This window comes from Dendropsophus ebraccatus, chromosome 3 (assembly GCF_027789765.1).
Source record: "Dendropsophus ebraccatus isolate aDenEbr1 chromosome 3, aDenEbr1.pat, whole genome shotgun sequence".
In the NCBI taxonomy this organism is placed as follows: Eukaryota; Metazoa; Chordata; class Amphibia; order Anura; family Hylidae; genus Dendropsophus; species Dendropsophus ebraccatus.
In genome coordinates, this window is record NC_091456.1 from 114,038,454 (window position 1) to 114,055,906 (window position 17,453).

Below are 17,453 nucleotides of genomic sequence, written 5' to 3' on the forward strand. Positions count from 1 at the left end.
AAACTCTGTATTTTGAATACATTTCAGTACTATACACTAATATTCTCATTTTATTTATTTACAATCTGACATTCAAGCAAATTTTTTGGAGCAACATACAGTATGGACAACCACCAGGATTGATCATCAATTATTTATAATTAATGTACACTCCTATGTGAGAAACCCCATATACACTTGTCTTTCCCTGATGTATAACATATATATTACCCTTATTATAGCAAACAGATGAACTAGATGTTGTAGTGTGAATGTGATGGGACATACAGCTTCCACAGGAATCAGTGACAGTCTTTCATTTGGATTTCCTCGCAACGATGATTGACAGTTCACCAAATCCAGTGTGATCTCTCTAGGTTCTGGAGAAGTCACTCCTGCTTCTTGTGCTAATTGCCGATGTGGATTAACATGCCCCGAATGGTAGTAGTACACCAAATCTAGTATATCCCTATACATTTTGCTGTAATTTATTGTATCATATATTAGCCCCCAAAGAGTTAATGGCTGATCGCTTATAAATTCTCTTCCTCCCCTTTCTCATCAGTGTTTCATGAAGCAGTATTGGTCCGCTGAGCGCATGTGCGAATGGAGCAGTTGCACTGCATTCCAATGTAAGGCTAGGTAAAAAAACGGCCGTTTTTATATTAAAAAAATAACGACCGTTTTGCCGCGATTTAACTGACTACAATGGCAATGCAGTGAAGTCAATGGGAGGACGGACGTCCAATGCACACAACGCATTGAAAAACGCCCGTTTGTACCGCTGTAAAACGGCCATTTTTCAATGCATTGTGTGCATTGGATGTCCGTCCTCCCATTGACTTCACTGCATTGCCATTGTAGTCAGTTAAAACGCGGCAAAATGGCCGTTATTTTTTATATAAAAATGGCCATTTTTTGACGTTGTGTGAACCTAGCCTGAAGTTCACTCCACTGTGTGGTCCAATCTGGCCTGCGTTTCACAGCACGAGTAAATTAGTTACACTAATATGGCTTCTCTGCAGATAAGTTACCCTTTAATTACTGTATGTTTTTATACCCGGTCGTGTCACTGAATGGCCAGTGTCAGTGAAGATCATCCTGGCCGGTACTGGCCAGATAAACTTAATTTCTGTTGAATTGGGATGCTGATCCGTGTGCACCCACATCCCAATTCACGATAGCAAACAATGAAAGGTGCGGCTGGAACCGCACTTTCCATTATGTGAACTGACAGTTCTGAGCGGCTGCTATTCAATTAATAGCGGCCGCACAAAACTGACGTGTCAGTTTTCTGAGCATCTGCTTGCAATCCCAGACGGAGCGTATGCTATGTGTATACACTCCGGACGGGATTCCATTCATTTTCAATGCAAAGTATCTTTTGAATTAATCACGGCGTTGTTGCAAATTGCAAATTGTGTGAACGTAGTCTTAGGCTACGTGCACACAGAGCAAAAGTGGATCACGTGCCTTCTCTTCCCACGCTGAAGAATGAACATGATCATTCTTCAGCACGGAGAGAGGAGGCGCACGAGCCTCCCATAGACTTCCATTATGACAGGGAGGCTGGTGGCATTTCGCGGCGAAGAATTCCGCCACTTTTGCTCTGTGTGCACGTAGCCTTAGACTGAAACTTTGAATAAACCACCTTGACACTTTATTCACTACTTGGAGTGCCGCAGGGATTTGCTTTGTTATATATACATGGCTGGCCCTCATTGCTACAATTTTTTTGATAGATAGATATCTTATCTGCTTGCCACAATAATGGCAATTGCCATGGAATAAAACCACCATAAGAGTACGTGCACACTGCAGAATGGCGACGGATAACCCGTCCCGCATTCCACAGCTCGCACCTGCTGGCAGACTGAAGCGGGCGCACATGTCTCCGTCCGTGTCATAGACTCTATGCATGGGCGGATTTCGTTGTCCATCAAAAGAATGAACACATGCGCCCGCCTCAGTCCGCCGGCAGGTGCAAGCTGCAGAATGCGCAACAGGTTATCTGTCTCCATTCCGCAGTGTGCATGTACCCTAAAGTGGCAGTAATACCTAGTAAATGCCCCATGTCAGCAGTTGATAGCTCATGAGTCAATTTTGTCCAAAACCCCTTTAACCCCCTTTAAAGGGAGCCTGTCGCCAAGACTCAGATTCAGTATAAAACTTGTAACTAGTTGATTAAAATCCCCGATTAATTTGTTAGTGTCAGTTCTCTTAAAGGGAATCTGTCAGCTGCAATTCACATTCTAAACTGCTGACACTGTTAGGGAGACACATGGCCTGAGGCCCCACCCACATCATACTATTACATTCAACTCAGCACTGCACTCAGAGGGTCATCTGGTGGGCCCCAAAGTTGCATGCTGAACTGCAGTGCCTTCCTGGTAATGCAGGATGCCTGTCCCGAATTCCCTGGTGAATGCACTGTTGAATTGTGTGTGTACCTTTGACGCACATGCAATTTTCACTCCAGATGGCCAGGATTATTGCTGCAGGCAGCATTCAAAGTACACACTGCTTACGTCAGAATGAGACAGAAGAGGCCATGCCGCAAGAGGATCAGCAGCAGCCAGTCTAGTGCGGGGGGGGGGGGGGGGGTCGTGTGGTAGGTGAGTTATTTGCCATCTGCTATAGTGGGGGTAGCAGTCAGGGGGCCCATATATCAAATGGGCACAGCCAGCATGGCAGGGGGCTATCTATCATAGGGGCAGCCAGCATCATAGGGGGCAGCCAGCATAACAAGGGGCCATCTATCATAGGGGGCTATATGGGCACAGCCAGCATCACAGGGGGCCATCTATCATAGGGGCGCAGCCAGCATCACAGGGGACCATCTATCATAGGGGCACAGCCAGCATCACAGGGGGCCATCTATCATAGGGGGGCAGCCAGCATCATAGGGATCCATCTATCATAGGGGGCAGCCAGCATCATAGTGGGCTATAGGGGCACAGTCAGCATCACAGGGGGCCATTTATCATAGGTGGGGTATCCAGCATCACAGGGGGCCATCTATCATAGGGGGCAGCCAGCATCATTGGGACTATAGGGGCACAGCCAGCACCACGGGGGCCATCTATGATAGGGGCGCAGCCAGCATCACAGGGGGCCATTTATCATAGGTGGGGTATCCAGCATCACAGGGGGCCATCTATCATAAGGGGCAGCCAGCATCATAGGGACTATAGGGGCACAGCCAGCACCACGGGGGCCATCTATCATAGGGGCGCAGCCAGCATCACAGGGGGCCATCTATCATAGGGGGGCAGCCAGCATCACAGGGGGACATCTATCATAGGGGGGCAACCAGCTTCACAGGGGTCCATCTATCATAGGGGGGCAGCCAGCATCACAGGGGTCCATCTATCATAGTGGGCAGCCAGCATCATAGGGGCTATAGGGGCATAGCCAGCACCACGGGGGCCATCTATCATAGGGGCGCAGCCAGCATCACAGGGGGCCATCTATCATAGGGGGGCAGCCAGCATCACAGGGGGACATCTATCATAGGGGGGCAACCAGCTTCACAGGGGGCCATCTATCATAGGGGCGCAGCCAGCATCACAGGGGTCCATCTATCATAGGGGGGCAGCCAGCATCACAGGGGTCCATCTATCATAGTGGGCAGCCAGCATCATAGGGGCTATAGAGGCACATCCAGCACCACGGGGGCCATCTATCATAGGGGCGCAGCCAGCATCACAGGGGGCCATCTATCATAGTGGGCAGCCAGCATTATACGGGCTATAGGGGCACAGCCAGCACCACGGGGGCCATCTATCATAGGGGCGCAGCCAGCATCACAGGGGGCCATCTATCATAGGGGGGCAGCCAGCATCACAGGGGGACATCTATCATAGGGGGGCAGCCAGCCTCACATGGGGCCATCTATCATAGGGGGGGCAGCCAGCATCACAGGGGGCCATCTATCATTGGAGGCAGGCAGCATCATGGGGGGGGCATCTATAATAGGAGGCAGCCAGCATAACAGAGTGCCAACTATCATAGGGGGCAGCCAGCATCACATGGCCATCTCTCATTGGGTGAAGCCAGCATTACATGGGGCCATCTATTATAGGGGGCAGCAGTCAGGGGGCCATCTATTATAGCGGGCAGCAGCCAGGGGGACACCTACTACAGTGGACACCTGTAGGGGACATCTACTACAGTGTTATCACCTTACTAAATTCCAAAGAACATTACACAACTCCTAAATGCATAAATTAAAATTTCAATCTTGATTTGTACACATAAAATATGTTAAAAAGACCATGGAATAACCACAAAGATGTACTAACTGGAGGGGTTTGAACCAGTGAGGTTTGTTAATAATAACTAGATTTGCATTTCCAGGGAAATACATAGTGCTTGAAAAGAGCGCCCGTTTACCAGTGACTTCCTTTTAACATAAATGCTGGGTGCTGTCCCTTTAAGAGCGACTTGGGTCCCAGGTCGCTCTTAGAGTGACCCAGGTCGCTCTTAAAGGGACCCATTTCGCTCTTAAAGGGACTAAGGTCAATTTTAAAGGGACCCAGATCGTACTAAAAGGGACCCAGTTCACTTTTAAATGGACCCAGTTCGCTCTTAAAGAGACCCAGGTCACTCTTAAAGGGACACAGGTCGCTCTTAAAGGGACCAATTTCACTCTTAAAGGGACTAATTTCACGCTTAAAGGGACCCATTTCGCTCTTAAAGGGACCCAGGTCGCTCTTAAAGGGACCCAGGTCGCTCTTAAAAGGACCCATTTTGCTCTTAAAGGGACATATTTCGCTCTTAAAGGGACCCAGGTCGCTCTTAAAGGGACCCATTTTGCTGTTAAAGGGACATATTTTGCTCTTAAAGGGACCAATTTCACTCTTAAAGGGACCAATTCACGCTTAAAGGGACCCATTTCGCTCTTAAAAGGGACATATTTAGCTCTTAAAGGGACATATTTTGCTCTTAAAGGGACCCAGATCGCTCTTAAAAGGACCCATTTTGCTCTTAAAGGGAAATATTTTGCTCTCAAAGGGACCCAGGTCGCTGTTAAAGGGACCCAGGTCGCTCTTAAAAGGGACCCATTTCGCTCTTAAAGGGACCTATTTCGCTCTTAAAGGGACCTAGGTCGCTCTTAAAGGGACCCATTTTGCTCTTAAAGGGACATATTTTGCTCTTAAAGGGACCCAGGTCGCTCTTAAAGGGACCCAGGTCGCTCTTAACCCCTTAACGACATAGGGCGTATATTTACGCCCTGATGCCGTTAGGGACGTTCAGAGCTGGGACGCGCGGCGACCCTGCTCTGAACCGCGGCGGTCCCGGGTGCCGCTTGTAGCCCGGGACCGCAGGTATTAGCGGGCTCGGTCCGATCGCCGTGCCCGCTAATACAGTAATCAGATGCAGCTGTCAAAGTTGACAGCTGCATCCGATTACCGGACGCAGCGTCATCCCTGGTGTCTAGTGGGGAGATCGCTCCTCCGGGATATTATCCCGGAGGAGCGATCTCCGTAACTGAAGCCGGCCGGGGACCGCTCCAAGATGGCGCTGTCCCTGGCTCGGCACTCGTTTACTTCCGACTGCAGCAGCCGGAAGTAAACGAGTGCCTATCTCATGGATCTCTACAGCATATCTATGCTGCAGAGATCTCTATGAGAGATCAGAGCACTTATACTAGAAGTCCCCCAGGGGGGCTTCTAGTATATGTGTAAAAGTAAAAAAAAAAGTGTTGTTTATAGTAAAAAGCCCCCTCCCCTAATAAAAGTCTGAATCACCCCCCTTTTCCCAGGTTATTAATAAAAATAAATAAATAAACGTGTTTGCTATCGCCGCGTGCGTAATCGCCTGAACTATTAATTAATCACATTCCTGATCTCGCACGGTAAACGGCATCAGCGCCAAAAAATCCCAAAGTGCAAAATTGCGCATTTTCGGTCGCATCAAATCCAGAAAAATTGTAATAAAAAGCGATCAAAAAGTTGTATATGCGCAATCAAGGTACCGATAGAAAGAACACATCATGGCGTAAAAAATGACACCTCAAACAGCCCCATAGACCAAAGGATAAAAGCGCTATAAGCATGGGAATGGAGCGATTTTAAGTGACGTATATTTGTTGACAATGGTTTGAATTTTTTACAGGCCATCAGATACAATAAAAGTTATACATGTTACATATCGTTGTAATCGTAACGACTTGAGGAACATATCTAACAAGTCAGTTTTCCCCCAAATAAACAAAATGCATTTTTTTTTCAATTTCACCACACTTTGAATTTTTTTCTGGTTTCGCAGTGTACTTTATGCAAAAATTCAGCCTGTCATTGCAAAGTACAATTAGTGATGCATAAAATAAGGGCTCATGTGGGTTTCTAGGTGGATAGCTCTTAAAGGGACCTAGGTCGCTCTTAAAGGGATCCATTTTGCTCTTAAAGGGACATATTTCGCTCTTAAAGGGACATATTTTGTTCTTAAAGGGACCCAGGTCGCTCTTAAAAGGACCAATTTCACGCTTAAAGTGACATATTTTGCTCTTAAAGGGACCCATTTCACTCTTAAAGGGACCCATTTCGCTCTTAAAGGGACCCAGGATGGTCTTTAAGGGACCCAGGTCGCTATTAAAGGGACCAATTTCACGCTTACAGGGATATATTTTGCCCTTAAAGGGACCCATTTCACTCTTAAAGGGACCCATTTCGCTCTTAAAGGGACCCAGGTCGCTCTTAAAGGGACCCAGGACGCTCTTAAAGGGACCCAGGACTCTCTTAAAGGGACCCAGGCCACTCTTAAAGGGACCCAGGCCACTCTTAAAGGGACCCGGGTCGCTTGTAAAAGGACCCGGTCGCTATTAAAAGGACCCGGGTCGCTCTAGCGACATATGTCTCTTTACGAGCGGCATGGGTCCCATACCTTTTGGAGTGACTTGGGTCTCTTTTAGAGCAACATGCGTTCCTTCCGTTTAAGAGCAACTTGGGTCCCGTCACTTTAAGAGCGACTTGGATCCCTTTAAGAGCTACATGGGACCCTTTAAGAGTGACTTGGGTCCCGTCCTTTTAAGAGCGACTTGGGTCCCTTTAAGAACGACTTGGGTCCCTTTAAGAGCGACATGGCTCCCGTCCCTTTAAGAGCGACTTGGGTCCCTTTAAGAGCGACTTGCGTTCCTTTAAGGGCGACCTGGGTCCCTTTAAGAGTGATCTGGGTACTTACAATGGTAAAGATCATTGCTCGGTTACCATGACAATCTTCCTCATGTCAGTGAGACAAAATCATTAAGCACCTTCCATATATTACATCTTCTATTGGCCAATAGTGGACATGTGACTGTGGATGGTGTGATACATTGCCTGACAAAACCTTAGAGTTCCTATTGGCTGCTATTTTTCAGCTATTTGCATATGTGCTGTGATTGGCTGTTAGCGGTTAGAGTGTGGCCATTATTTGCAATGGGCCATTATTTTCTATGGGAAATTTGGGGTCGTTTAACGTAAATTTCTTAAAAAAGACAAATCCGATCGAAACGAAAAATAGATAGCACACCTCACACCGCCGAGGGCTTCGAAACGCAGTTTGAATGGAGTGTGTGCGCAAAGCGGTTCGGGCTGTATTACGCGCAGAAAAATGGCTGGAAGAAGAAGAAAAGGAAGAAGAAGAAGAAGACTACGGATTACAATATAGTGCTTTTCAAGCACTATAATAATTTGGAAAATCATTAAAGATGTACTCCAGCCAGGGGCACTTTTGCGCTGAGACCGGGGACGAGGTGGCCGAGGGAAAAGACGTCCACTCACCTGCCCCCTGTCCGGTGCCCTGTTCCCGGCCGCTTCTGGATGTCTGACGCGGGCCCGAGACGTGACGACTCAGGTCCGCTCAGCCACTCAGTGAAGGAGCCAACTCACTGACTGGCTGAGCGGACCTGAGACGTCACGTCTCGGGCCCGCGTCAGACACCCGGAAGCGGCCGGGAACTGGGGACTGGAGCGCCGTGATGCAAAAGTGCCCCCACGCTGGAGTACCCCTTTAATATGATAGATACAAGGTGCAATAGAAATATCTTTAGCTAGACAAACGTCATAAGGCGAGTCTGGATCCTGCCACAGGGTCGGAATTAGCGGATCTGCGCGGAAAGCTGAGAGATCTCACCTTTGCAAACGCCAAGGCCTCTCTAGCGCGATGCCGCCGTCACTATTTTGAATTTGGCAACAAACCGGGTAAGACCCTAGCCCGGGCACTGCGCCAACAGAGAGCCCGCTCTTTCATCCCCCAGATTACTTCCTCCTCCGGATCAAAACAGTCCTTAACTTCCCAGATAGCAGAATCCTTCAAGGACTATTATACCTCCCTCTATAGCCTGCCAACCCCTTCGTCCTCACTGGATTCCCCACCCTTTCACTCGGCAGTTGCCTCGTACCTGGCAGAATCGGGACTGCCGACGTTGTCAGAGACGGAAGCCGCCGCGCTTGAATCCCCCATTACAACCTCAGAATGGGATTGGGCTCTTAAGACGTCCCCTTCGGGCAAATCCCCAGGTCCCGACGGGTTCACCTTGCCCTATTACAAAACCTTTGGGCCTCTCCTCCGGGACCACTTCCTGTCTGCCTTTAACTCGGTACCCACTGGCTCCACCCTCCCCCTAGATGCCCTCCGCGCCCATATCTCCGTCATCCCCAAAGACGGCAAAGACCCCTCATTGTGCCAAAATTACCGTCCCATTTCCCTCCTGAACCTGGACCTCAAATTCTTTTCTAAAATTCTGGCGGCTCGTCTTACCCCATTTCTCCAAGCCATAATACACCCTGACCAAGTAGGGTTTATGCCCATGCGAGAGGCCCGCGATAATACCATTAGAGCCATAAACATCGTCCATCTAGCCCGCTCCTCTTCCCTCCCCGTCATGCTTCTGTCCACAGACGCGGAGAAGGCCTTTGACCGTGTAGCCTGGCCCTTCCTCTTTGCCACACTGAGGCATATTGGTCTCGGGCCTCACATGCTGGAGTGGATAGGCTCTTTATACTCCCACCCCTCGGCCCGGGTTTCGGTCAATGGCCTTCTCTCAGCTTCCTTCCCTATCACGAACGGTACACGACAGGGCTGCCCCCTCTCCCCACTGATCTTTATCCTGACCCTGGAACCCTTCCTCAGGCATGTGAGGCGTAATCCGGACATCTCTGGGGTACGGGTGGGGCCGGTGGAACACAGAGTTGCGGCTTACGCGGATGACCTCCTGTTCTTCCTTACCCGGCCCATAATCTCACTTCCTAACCTGCTGTCAGAACTCTCCCGCTACCAGGCCCTCTCTAACTATAAAATTAATCTCCAGAAGTCGGAGGCTCTCAACATATCCCTCCCCCCCGAGGTAGCTTCCTCTCTCGAGGCGTCCTTCCCCTTCCGTTGGGCCCGCTCTTCCCTCAAATATTTGGGGGTACAGCTCACCCCTTCCACATCTGACCTGTACAAAACGAACTTCCCGCCTATGCTCCAGACGATAGAAGGGGACTTGCTTCGCTGGCACAGAGGCACCTTCTCCTGGTTTGGCCGTTGTGCAATTTTTAAAATGAATGTCCTACCTCGCTTACTATACCTCTTTCAGGCCCTCCCGGTCACGGTGCCTCTGTCATACTTCAGGCAACTCTCCTCACTTCTTACTAAATTCATATGGGCTCACAAACAACCACGCATAGCAAAGACAGTTTTATATCGCCCCAAATCAAAGGGAGGTCTGGGACTGCCCAACACCTATCAATACTATGTCGCCTCCCACCTGTCCAGAGTGCTGGACTGGCACCGTCACTCCTCCTCGAAGCTATGGGTGGATCTGGAAAAGGCAGTTGCTCCAGTGTCTTTGCTGGCAGCTCCCTGGCTCCCGGCCTCCGCCAATCTTGTGAGCTCCCACCCCACTATTGCCCCGACACTCCGGGTCTGCCATAAGCATCTCTCCGCTAGCTTCATGGCCCCTCACCCTTCTCCCCTGTTCCCAATTCTGGATAACCCCTCGTTCCGCCCGGGGATGGAAGACCCTGCCTTCCGCACTTGGTCCCGGGAGGGTCGCTTTCGTGCCCAATCCTTTCTCAGGGGCACAGCATGGCCCTCGCTCTCTGACCTTAACGCCCTTAATGACCCCACCCCCTTTGGGTTCTGGAGATCACTTCAGCTCCATCACTTCCTACGTACCCTTCCCATGCCCTCCTGCTTTGCCCGTCCACACACACCTTTTGAATCCCTGTGCCTGGGCTCCGGCCCTCTCCGACACTCTCTTTCCACCCTCTATGCCATGTTGGGCTCACCCCCCGATCAACCATCTCCCCCCTTTCTCGGGGCCTGGGAGGAAGACTTGAACACCTCCTTCACCGCTGTACAGGTGGACAGAGTGCTCCGGTGCACGCATTCCTCCTCGATCTCCTCCCGCATACAGGAAGCGGGCTACAAGCTCCTCTCCCGTTGGTACCGGGTGCCTGTTCGACTGCACAGGATCTTCCCTGAGGTGTCCCCACAATGCTGGAGGGAATGCGGCGAGGAGGGCTCCCTCCTCCATACGTTCTGGAGTTGTCCCAGGTTGGAGTCTTTCTGGAAAGAGGTTTGGCGTATTGCCTCCACTTTTACTGACTACCCCCTCCCTTTCTCGCCTGCTCTTTTCCTCCTGCATGTGTCCGACATCCCTCTCAAAAGTTACCGTACCTCGATTCTCCGCCACCTGATCAATGCCGCCCGGGCCTGTATACCCGCTCTGCGGCGCCAACCTGACCCCCCTAGCCTTGCACTGTGGATACGGAAAGTGGAGGACATCAAACATATGGAGGACCTGACTGCTCAACTTCATGCCCGAAACTCTAGGTTCTTTAAGACCTGGTATTACTGGGAAAGGTTCACCGAGTCTCCTGAATATAGGTCTCTGCTGGCTAAGTGAGGAGCAGCCTACCTCCTTCTACCACCCCTCTCTGCACTTCCCCTCTTCCCATCCGCCCCCCCCCCCTCACTTTCCCCCCCTCCCCCCCCTTCTTTTGTTCTCTGTTGGTCTCCGGACCTTTCCAAGGTCGAGCGCTAGCTCACTCCCTATCCTTTATGTAGGTTTGATATGCCAAATGAGTGTACTTTATGGGAGCCGTGGTTAGGTTTGTCTGCATTATGTGTCTGTATATGATTATTTCAGCGCCCTGCGAGTCGCCAATTGTACCCCCCGATGTATAAAAATTTAAAAATGTAATAAAATTTAGAATTAAAAAAAAAAAAAGAAATATCTTTAGCACCATCTGGTGGCCAAGGTATAGGTAACAATCACTGTGTTGCAATCAGTGCTGTTTGGGGATATCACATATGATTAAATAGTTAGCTAGGAAGTGCTTGCTCATCCAGCAATGCACCAAGTAAATGTATGACATTTATAAAGTTTAATAATCCCCCACAGAGTGACAATCTCATCCAGAGAAACGGATGCAATATACAAAGTCAGTCTTAAAGGCCACCACAAATCCCACCGATACCAACTTACCCATCTTACCAACCCCTGGACAGCCCAACATATGTTTTTCCCGCTTTAGCAGGAGCTAAGGTTTCTTTGTTCCAGGGGTTGGTAAGCTACCAGTGAGGTTTGGGTGGCCTTTAGGACTGTCTTTTTTTTTTACACTTCATACATTTACTTGGTGCATTGCTGGTTACATGAGCAAGCATTCCCTATGAGAACATGTGTGATTTCCCCAAACAAACTATTGCAATACAGTGATTGTTACCTATACTTTGGCCACCAGATGGTGCTAACAATATTTCTATTGCACCTCATATTTATTAGTGATGTTCCGAATTTGGTCTTACTATATTATTAACATACCTCACGGTTAGTACATCTTTGTGGTTGTTCCATGGTATTTTTAACACATTTAACACATTATTTTTTAGTGGACAGCAGCATAGAGGGCCGGGGCAGCAGCGCAGGTGCCATTTATTATAGGGGACATCAGCACAGGAGGCCAAATACTATAGGTGGCAGTAGCACAGAGGCTATCTACTGTAGGGGGCTATAGCATAGAGCATCTGTTATATGGGAAATATGTAACTGATCATGCTCCTGACACGCAACTCCATTAGTCATACAACCACAGGATTAGAGCAATAGGCAGCGCTTATCTATTGTACGTTTATAGAATACATCTGCTATATGGAGCAGAAGCACAGGGGGCCATCTATTATAGGGGACAGCATCATAATGGGCCATATATTATAAGGGCCAGTAGCACACTGAGGGGGATGAAGGGCCCATGTTGGGCGGATAGGGCGGATCCTAGGGTACATTTAATCTGCCTCTGTAAATGGTATATTTCATATACCTGTCTGTGATTCCACACACACCATGATGGGAGATGTAGTTCCATTGTGCCACTGCCTCCCCCCTCCTATACTGAACAAGGGAGAGAGAAAAAAGCCAGGCAGCAGCGCCTCGTGTGATACCGTACAAACAAGTCAGTTAAAAATGCAAGGTGCTGATGGGGTGCTCACCTTCAAGCCCCTTGGGCTTTATGCATATCACCCAAATGGGTACCAGGTCTTCAGAAGATGCCAGGATATGGTGCTTCGGTGGAGAGTGCAGGGCTGCAGGCCAACTAGGATAGCCCAAACGGGATGCTCCCAAGTGGGGGCCCGTGGGAATAAGGCTAGTCTAGGTACAAAAATGATGCGTGGCTAATCCATAAATGTTAGCGCTGCCCAAAAGACTCCAATTTGAGGCTCAATAAAGCAAAAACATTTATTAAAAGTGCACAATATTTACGCGTTTCGAGGAACAGAGGTCCTGTTCCTGTCCCTGCACTGCTATTCTGACGAAGAGGACTTCTGTTCCTCGAAACGCGTAAATATTGTGCACTTTTAGTAAATGTTTTTACTTTATTGAGCCTCAAATTGGAGTCTTTTGGGCAGTGCTAACATTTATGGATTAGCCACGCACCATTTTTGTACTTAGACTAGCCTCCTATACTGAGTCATCCTCTAATCTCTTGAAGAACTACAACTCCCATCATGGACTGTGAGTAGGACATGATGGGAGTAGTAGTTTTAGGGGATAATCTCACCTGTCCCGGATCCTGCTTTGGCCTCCCTAGTCATCCTGTTCTTTCAGTCCAGGAGGTAACCATGGGGTGATGTTGTTTGGGCGGCAGGCGCTGAGGTCTGGGGGGGGGGGGGGGCATCTGATAGTGATGTCCAGGGGGGGGGGGCATTCGGGCAGCAGGCCATGAGGTCCGGGGGGGAGGGTTGGTCGTGCGGCAGGCATTGTTGAGGTCTGGGGGGGGGGTTTGGTTGGGTGGCAGGCACTGAGGTCCCGCGGGGGGGGGGGGAAGGCAGCAGGAGGTTGGGAGTACAACGGCAGCAGGCCAGGGCAGACGGGAGCAGTGTGCATCAGGAAAGCGTGTGGGGTTCCGGCACTCCCATAGACTTCTATGGGGGGCGTCCGTGTCGAGTTTCCGGACAAAAATAGGACAGGATCCAAAAAATCCTATTTTCCGGAACAGATACCCTTTGGGAAAATCCTGAAGGGTGTCTGTGAATAATGTATTCCAATGAGTGCAGAAATCCGCCCGGATTTCCTGATAGGAAATCCGGACAGATTTTCTGGATGTGTGAAAGCCTCTGGTCTTCACCAGAGCCTGTTGCAAGGTGAGTTGGATTTGCTGTGGCAGGCAACCCCCACGTCGCTACCCCTGGCTTGGCTTGCTAGCGGAGGCAGGCGAGGTGCAGCTAGAGACACATAGGCAGGAACACAGCAGGACTCACGGCTGGAACCTGGACAGCAGACACGGGCTGGGACCACAGGCAGCAGGAACCACGGACAGAGAGGGAGATGTGGAAGGTGTTTGAGATCCACATGGTGGGAGGCAGACAGAGTTTGTAGGCGACTGGGTTGATGTGTCTTAGCACCGTGAATTATCCAAGAAACCGTGGGCCCAATTTGCCCCAATCCTACTGCCATTAAAGGTAAACAGAGTCTGCTGCAGACCAGACCAATACAGCACTAATCTAATTGATCAGTGCTGTAATATGTATGCTGCATGATAGATCAGTGTAGTTGTATTACATGTCCCCCCAGGAGGATTTTTAATTAATGTATGTAAAAAAAAACCAAAAAAACACTCCCCTAATGAAAGTTTAAATCAACCCCCTTTTTCAATTTTATAAATAAAAATATAATAATAATTTGGTATTGCTGCATGCATAATTGCCCAATCTATTAAATTATCACATTCCTGATCTTTTATGGTAAACGGCGTAAGCGCAAAAACCCGCCAAGATGCAAAATTGTGCATTTTTGTTTACATCAAGTGCAGAAAAAAAAATAATAATAAAAAGTGATCAAAAAGTTGCATATATGCAAGTAAGGTACGGAAAGAAAGAACAGCCCCAAGCAAAAAAAGCTTTATAGGGATAGTAATAGAACAATTTTAAACACAATTTTTTTTTTTTAAAGGTTTTCATTTTTAAAAGGCGTCAAATAAAATGAAAGTTATACAAGTTATATATCTTTGTAATTATACTGACTTGAGGAACATAGATCACATGTCATTTTTACCTTAGGGCAAATGGCGTAAACATGAAACCCCTCAAAATAAAAAGAATGGAACCTTTTTTCAATTCCACTGCACAAATATTTTTTTCTGTTTTTGCAGTCTGTAATTGCAAAGTATAATTGGTGCCGCAAAAAATAAGGGCTCATATGGGTCTGTAGGTGAACATATGCAAGAATTATGGCCTTTTAAACACGAAGAGGAAAAAACGAAAGTGCAATAATGAAAATTGGCTCGGTCATTAAGGGGTTAAAGTGTACCTGTCATTGCAACTTTCAAAGTCTAAATTAACAGTATATGTGGAATAAAGCAAGTTTGTTATATACATTCAGTATTTTTTTCTTTTTTAGGGTACAAACCCACACACCGTATACACAGCAGATACGCAACAAATACGCAGCAGATTTGTTGGTACAGATTTGATGCTGTGTTCAGTTATTTAGATATAATCTGCTGCGTTTTTGCTGCGTATTTGCTGCGTGTTTGCTGCGTATTTGCTGCGTATCGCAGCAGTAAATACGCTGCTTATACGGTGTGTGGGTTTATACCCTTAGTTGTCATGCTATAAAACAAAGCTATACCAGAAATCCAGGTCCAGATTTTCTGTGCTGGTTGGAAAAAAAGAGACTAAACACAAGTCTGGCCAGTACAGAGTTTCATGCTTAATGTGTTCATCAATGAAATGACTGTCTTCTCTGTGATCGTGCAGATGACCTGGGAAACACAGAGTCTAAACACAGGAAGTGCCGTGTTTTCCATGAGAAATGAAAATAATGACTATATATTGCAAACTTGCTTTATTTCACATCTACTGTTGATTTACATTTCCTTCTGTCCCATTCTTTCAATGGGATGTCTCACGTGCACTCTGCCATCTACCCAAAGAATCTGACATGGGCAGATGGCAGAGTGTGAGTAAGACATCCTATTGAATGAATGGGACAGGTGGAGTCTGTGCCAAAGACTCCTCTTGAAATTTCGCTCAAATTCCGTAGTGTAAACAACCCCTAAGGACAATAAACCCTAATAGTAATATATTTAGGACCACTCATGATAATTCATAAGCAAGTACTATACAGTTGTCCTTTAACTTAAAATGGCCTCAGGTTAAAATATTTTCAACATACAATGATCCTTTCTGGACCATTTTAACTTGAAACCAGACTCAACATACAATGTTACATACAGTCAGGGTCTGCTGCACATATAAATAACTAGATGATTGACAAATAAAATTTTACTGGTATTACTAAAGTCCATGCAGTGATTGGCTGTCTAGTAGTGCCTCTCTACAGTACAATGTGATACTACATGTTTTGTACTGTCATGTCCCTCTAAATGATACAAGTTTAGTATTTGTTAGTTTCCTAAAATTTGTAAAAGTTAATGATCTTTTCACAGGTTCAAGTTTTAGGAACATACGACTGGAAAATAAAGAAGAGAGATTTTTTCAGTAAGCTACGAGATATATGTTACAGGAAGACTAGGAATCCAAGTGAAGAGGAAGCCAACATGCGTGAATACGCATTTATAGATTTGGCAACCAAGTGCCAGGCTGTTATCTGCTGCAGGGTGACTCCAAAGCAAAAAGCTATGATTGTTCAACTTGTTAAAAAACACAAAAAGGCCACTACTCTTGCAATCGGGGATGGAGCAAATGATGTCAACATGATTAAAAGTGAGTTTATGGTTATGAACAGCTATTTGTTGTAAGTACTACAGGACTAATGTAAGAATATATTTGAACCAATAAAGATCTCTATATCTTTTAGTAAGGTTTAGCACATTTTCAGGCCTGGCGATATGTTTTACATTTTATTTGTTTTTCAACATGTCCAAATTCATTAAAAATGGAAAAAATTGATGTAAAAAACATGTTTTACCAGTTGCTACAACATAATTTTTGCTCTGTGTACTTTATTGCACAAGGCAACTTGGAAAACAGAGAAATGCAGTTGCAACATCATATGCATGAATTAATTCATGTCAAACAGGGTATCCCATACAGATCGAATATTAAATGTCATCTACAACCTATGCAAAAAATAGAGGGGAAGGGGGGGAGGGATTTATTAAACCTGAACTTTGGGGACATCAGTGAAAAAAAAGCACAGCTACAGAATGCTGTTTCATGGGAGAGTGGGAACCCCATGATTTCCTCTGTTGGTCCCACAATACTTCACAATACACATGCAGTGTATGTAATATTGGAGGTTAGATTGTGCAACAGTTTGTGCAATACAGGTGTAGTACACAGTCCTGGTGTAACACTGCTAACAGCTATCAGCACATATACCAATTGTGCAGGGCACCTGTATTCTCCTTAAATCCTCCTCTTGCTGATGCCATTACAAGTAGCAAAACACACTAGCCAGAGCCAAACTGGAGCTCACACACAAACATTAGTCATAGCATAATTTTACTTAAAAGAATGCTAGGGTTGTAATCAGGGGCGGATTAACTTTACCATAGGCCCCGGGCTGTTGACCAAGCTTGGGCCCCCCAACTCTACTGTAACTATGGCAACACTAGCCTGGTGTTCATAGTACAGGATAGATAATCTCATGATGCCTTGATTTGTGCAAAACTGTGGTTAAAAAGCAGCAATATTTGAAAATCATGGCAAAACTGTAGCCAGGAGACAACACACTACTGAAAGTATAAGTCTTTTTGGGTGGCCTTGGGCCCCCCAGGCGCTCTTGGCCCTGGGCAACCGCCCGAAAAGGACCTATTATAATCCGCTACTGGTTGTAATATAATGCAGGGGAATTACACTAGGCTGCCCATTAGAGATGAGCGAACTTTGAGCACAAGACTGCATCCAACGTCTTCAACTTCTTTTCAATGAAGATTCAACCACAGTAAAATTTGCCAGTAACCTGTGTGATGACTTAGGGTAAATTCACACGGGCGTCTCGCATAAGAAATCCGCAGCTAAACCGCAGCTAATCCGCAA

General features: G+C 47.1%; 1 protein-coding gene across 1 annotated transcript in view; it reads left to right on the forward strand.

Annotated features, from left to right (window-relative positions):
* The window catches only part of ATP8B3 (ATPase phospholipid transporting 8B3), a 317,397-nt gene that overhangs the window by 248,408 nt on the left and 51,536 nt on the right, over window positions 1–17,453 (forward strand). Inside the window, exon 22 of the mRNA XM_069963518.1 lies at window positions 15,899–16,175. Within this exon, the coding sequence (XP_069819619.1) occupies window positions 15,899–16,175 (277 nt within the window). The remainder of the gene's footprint in view (window positions 1–15,898; window positions 16,176–17,453) is intronic.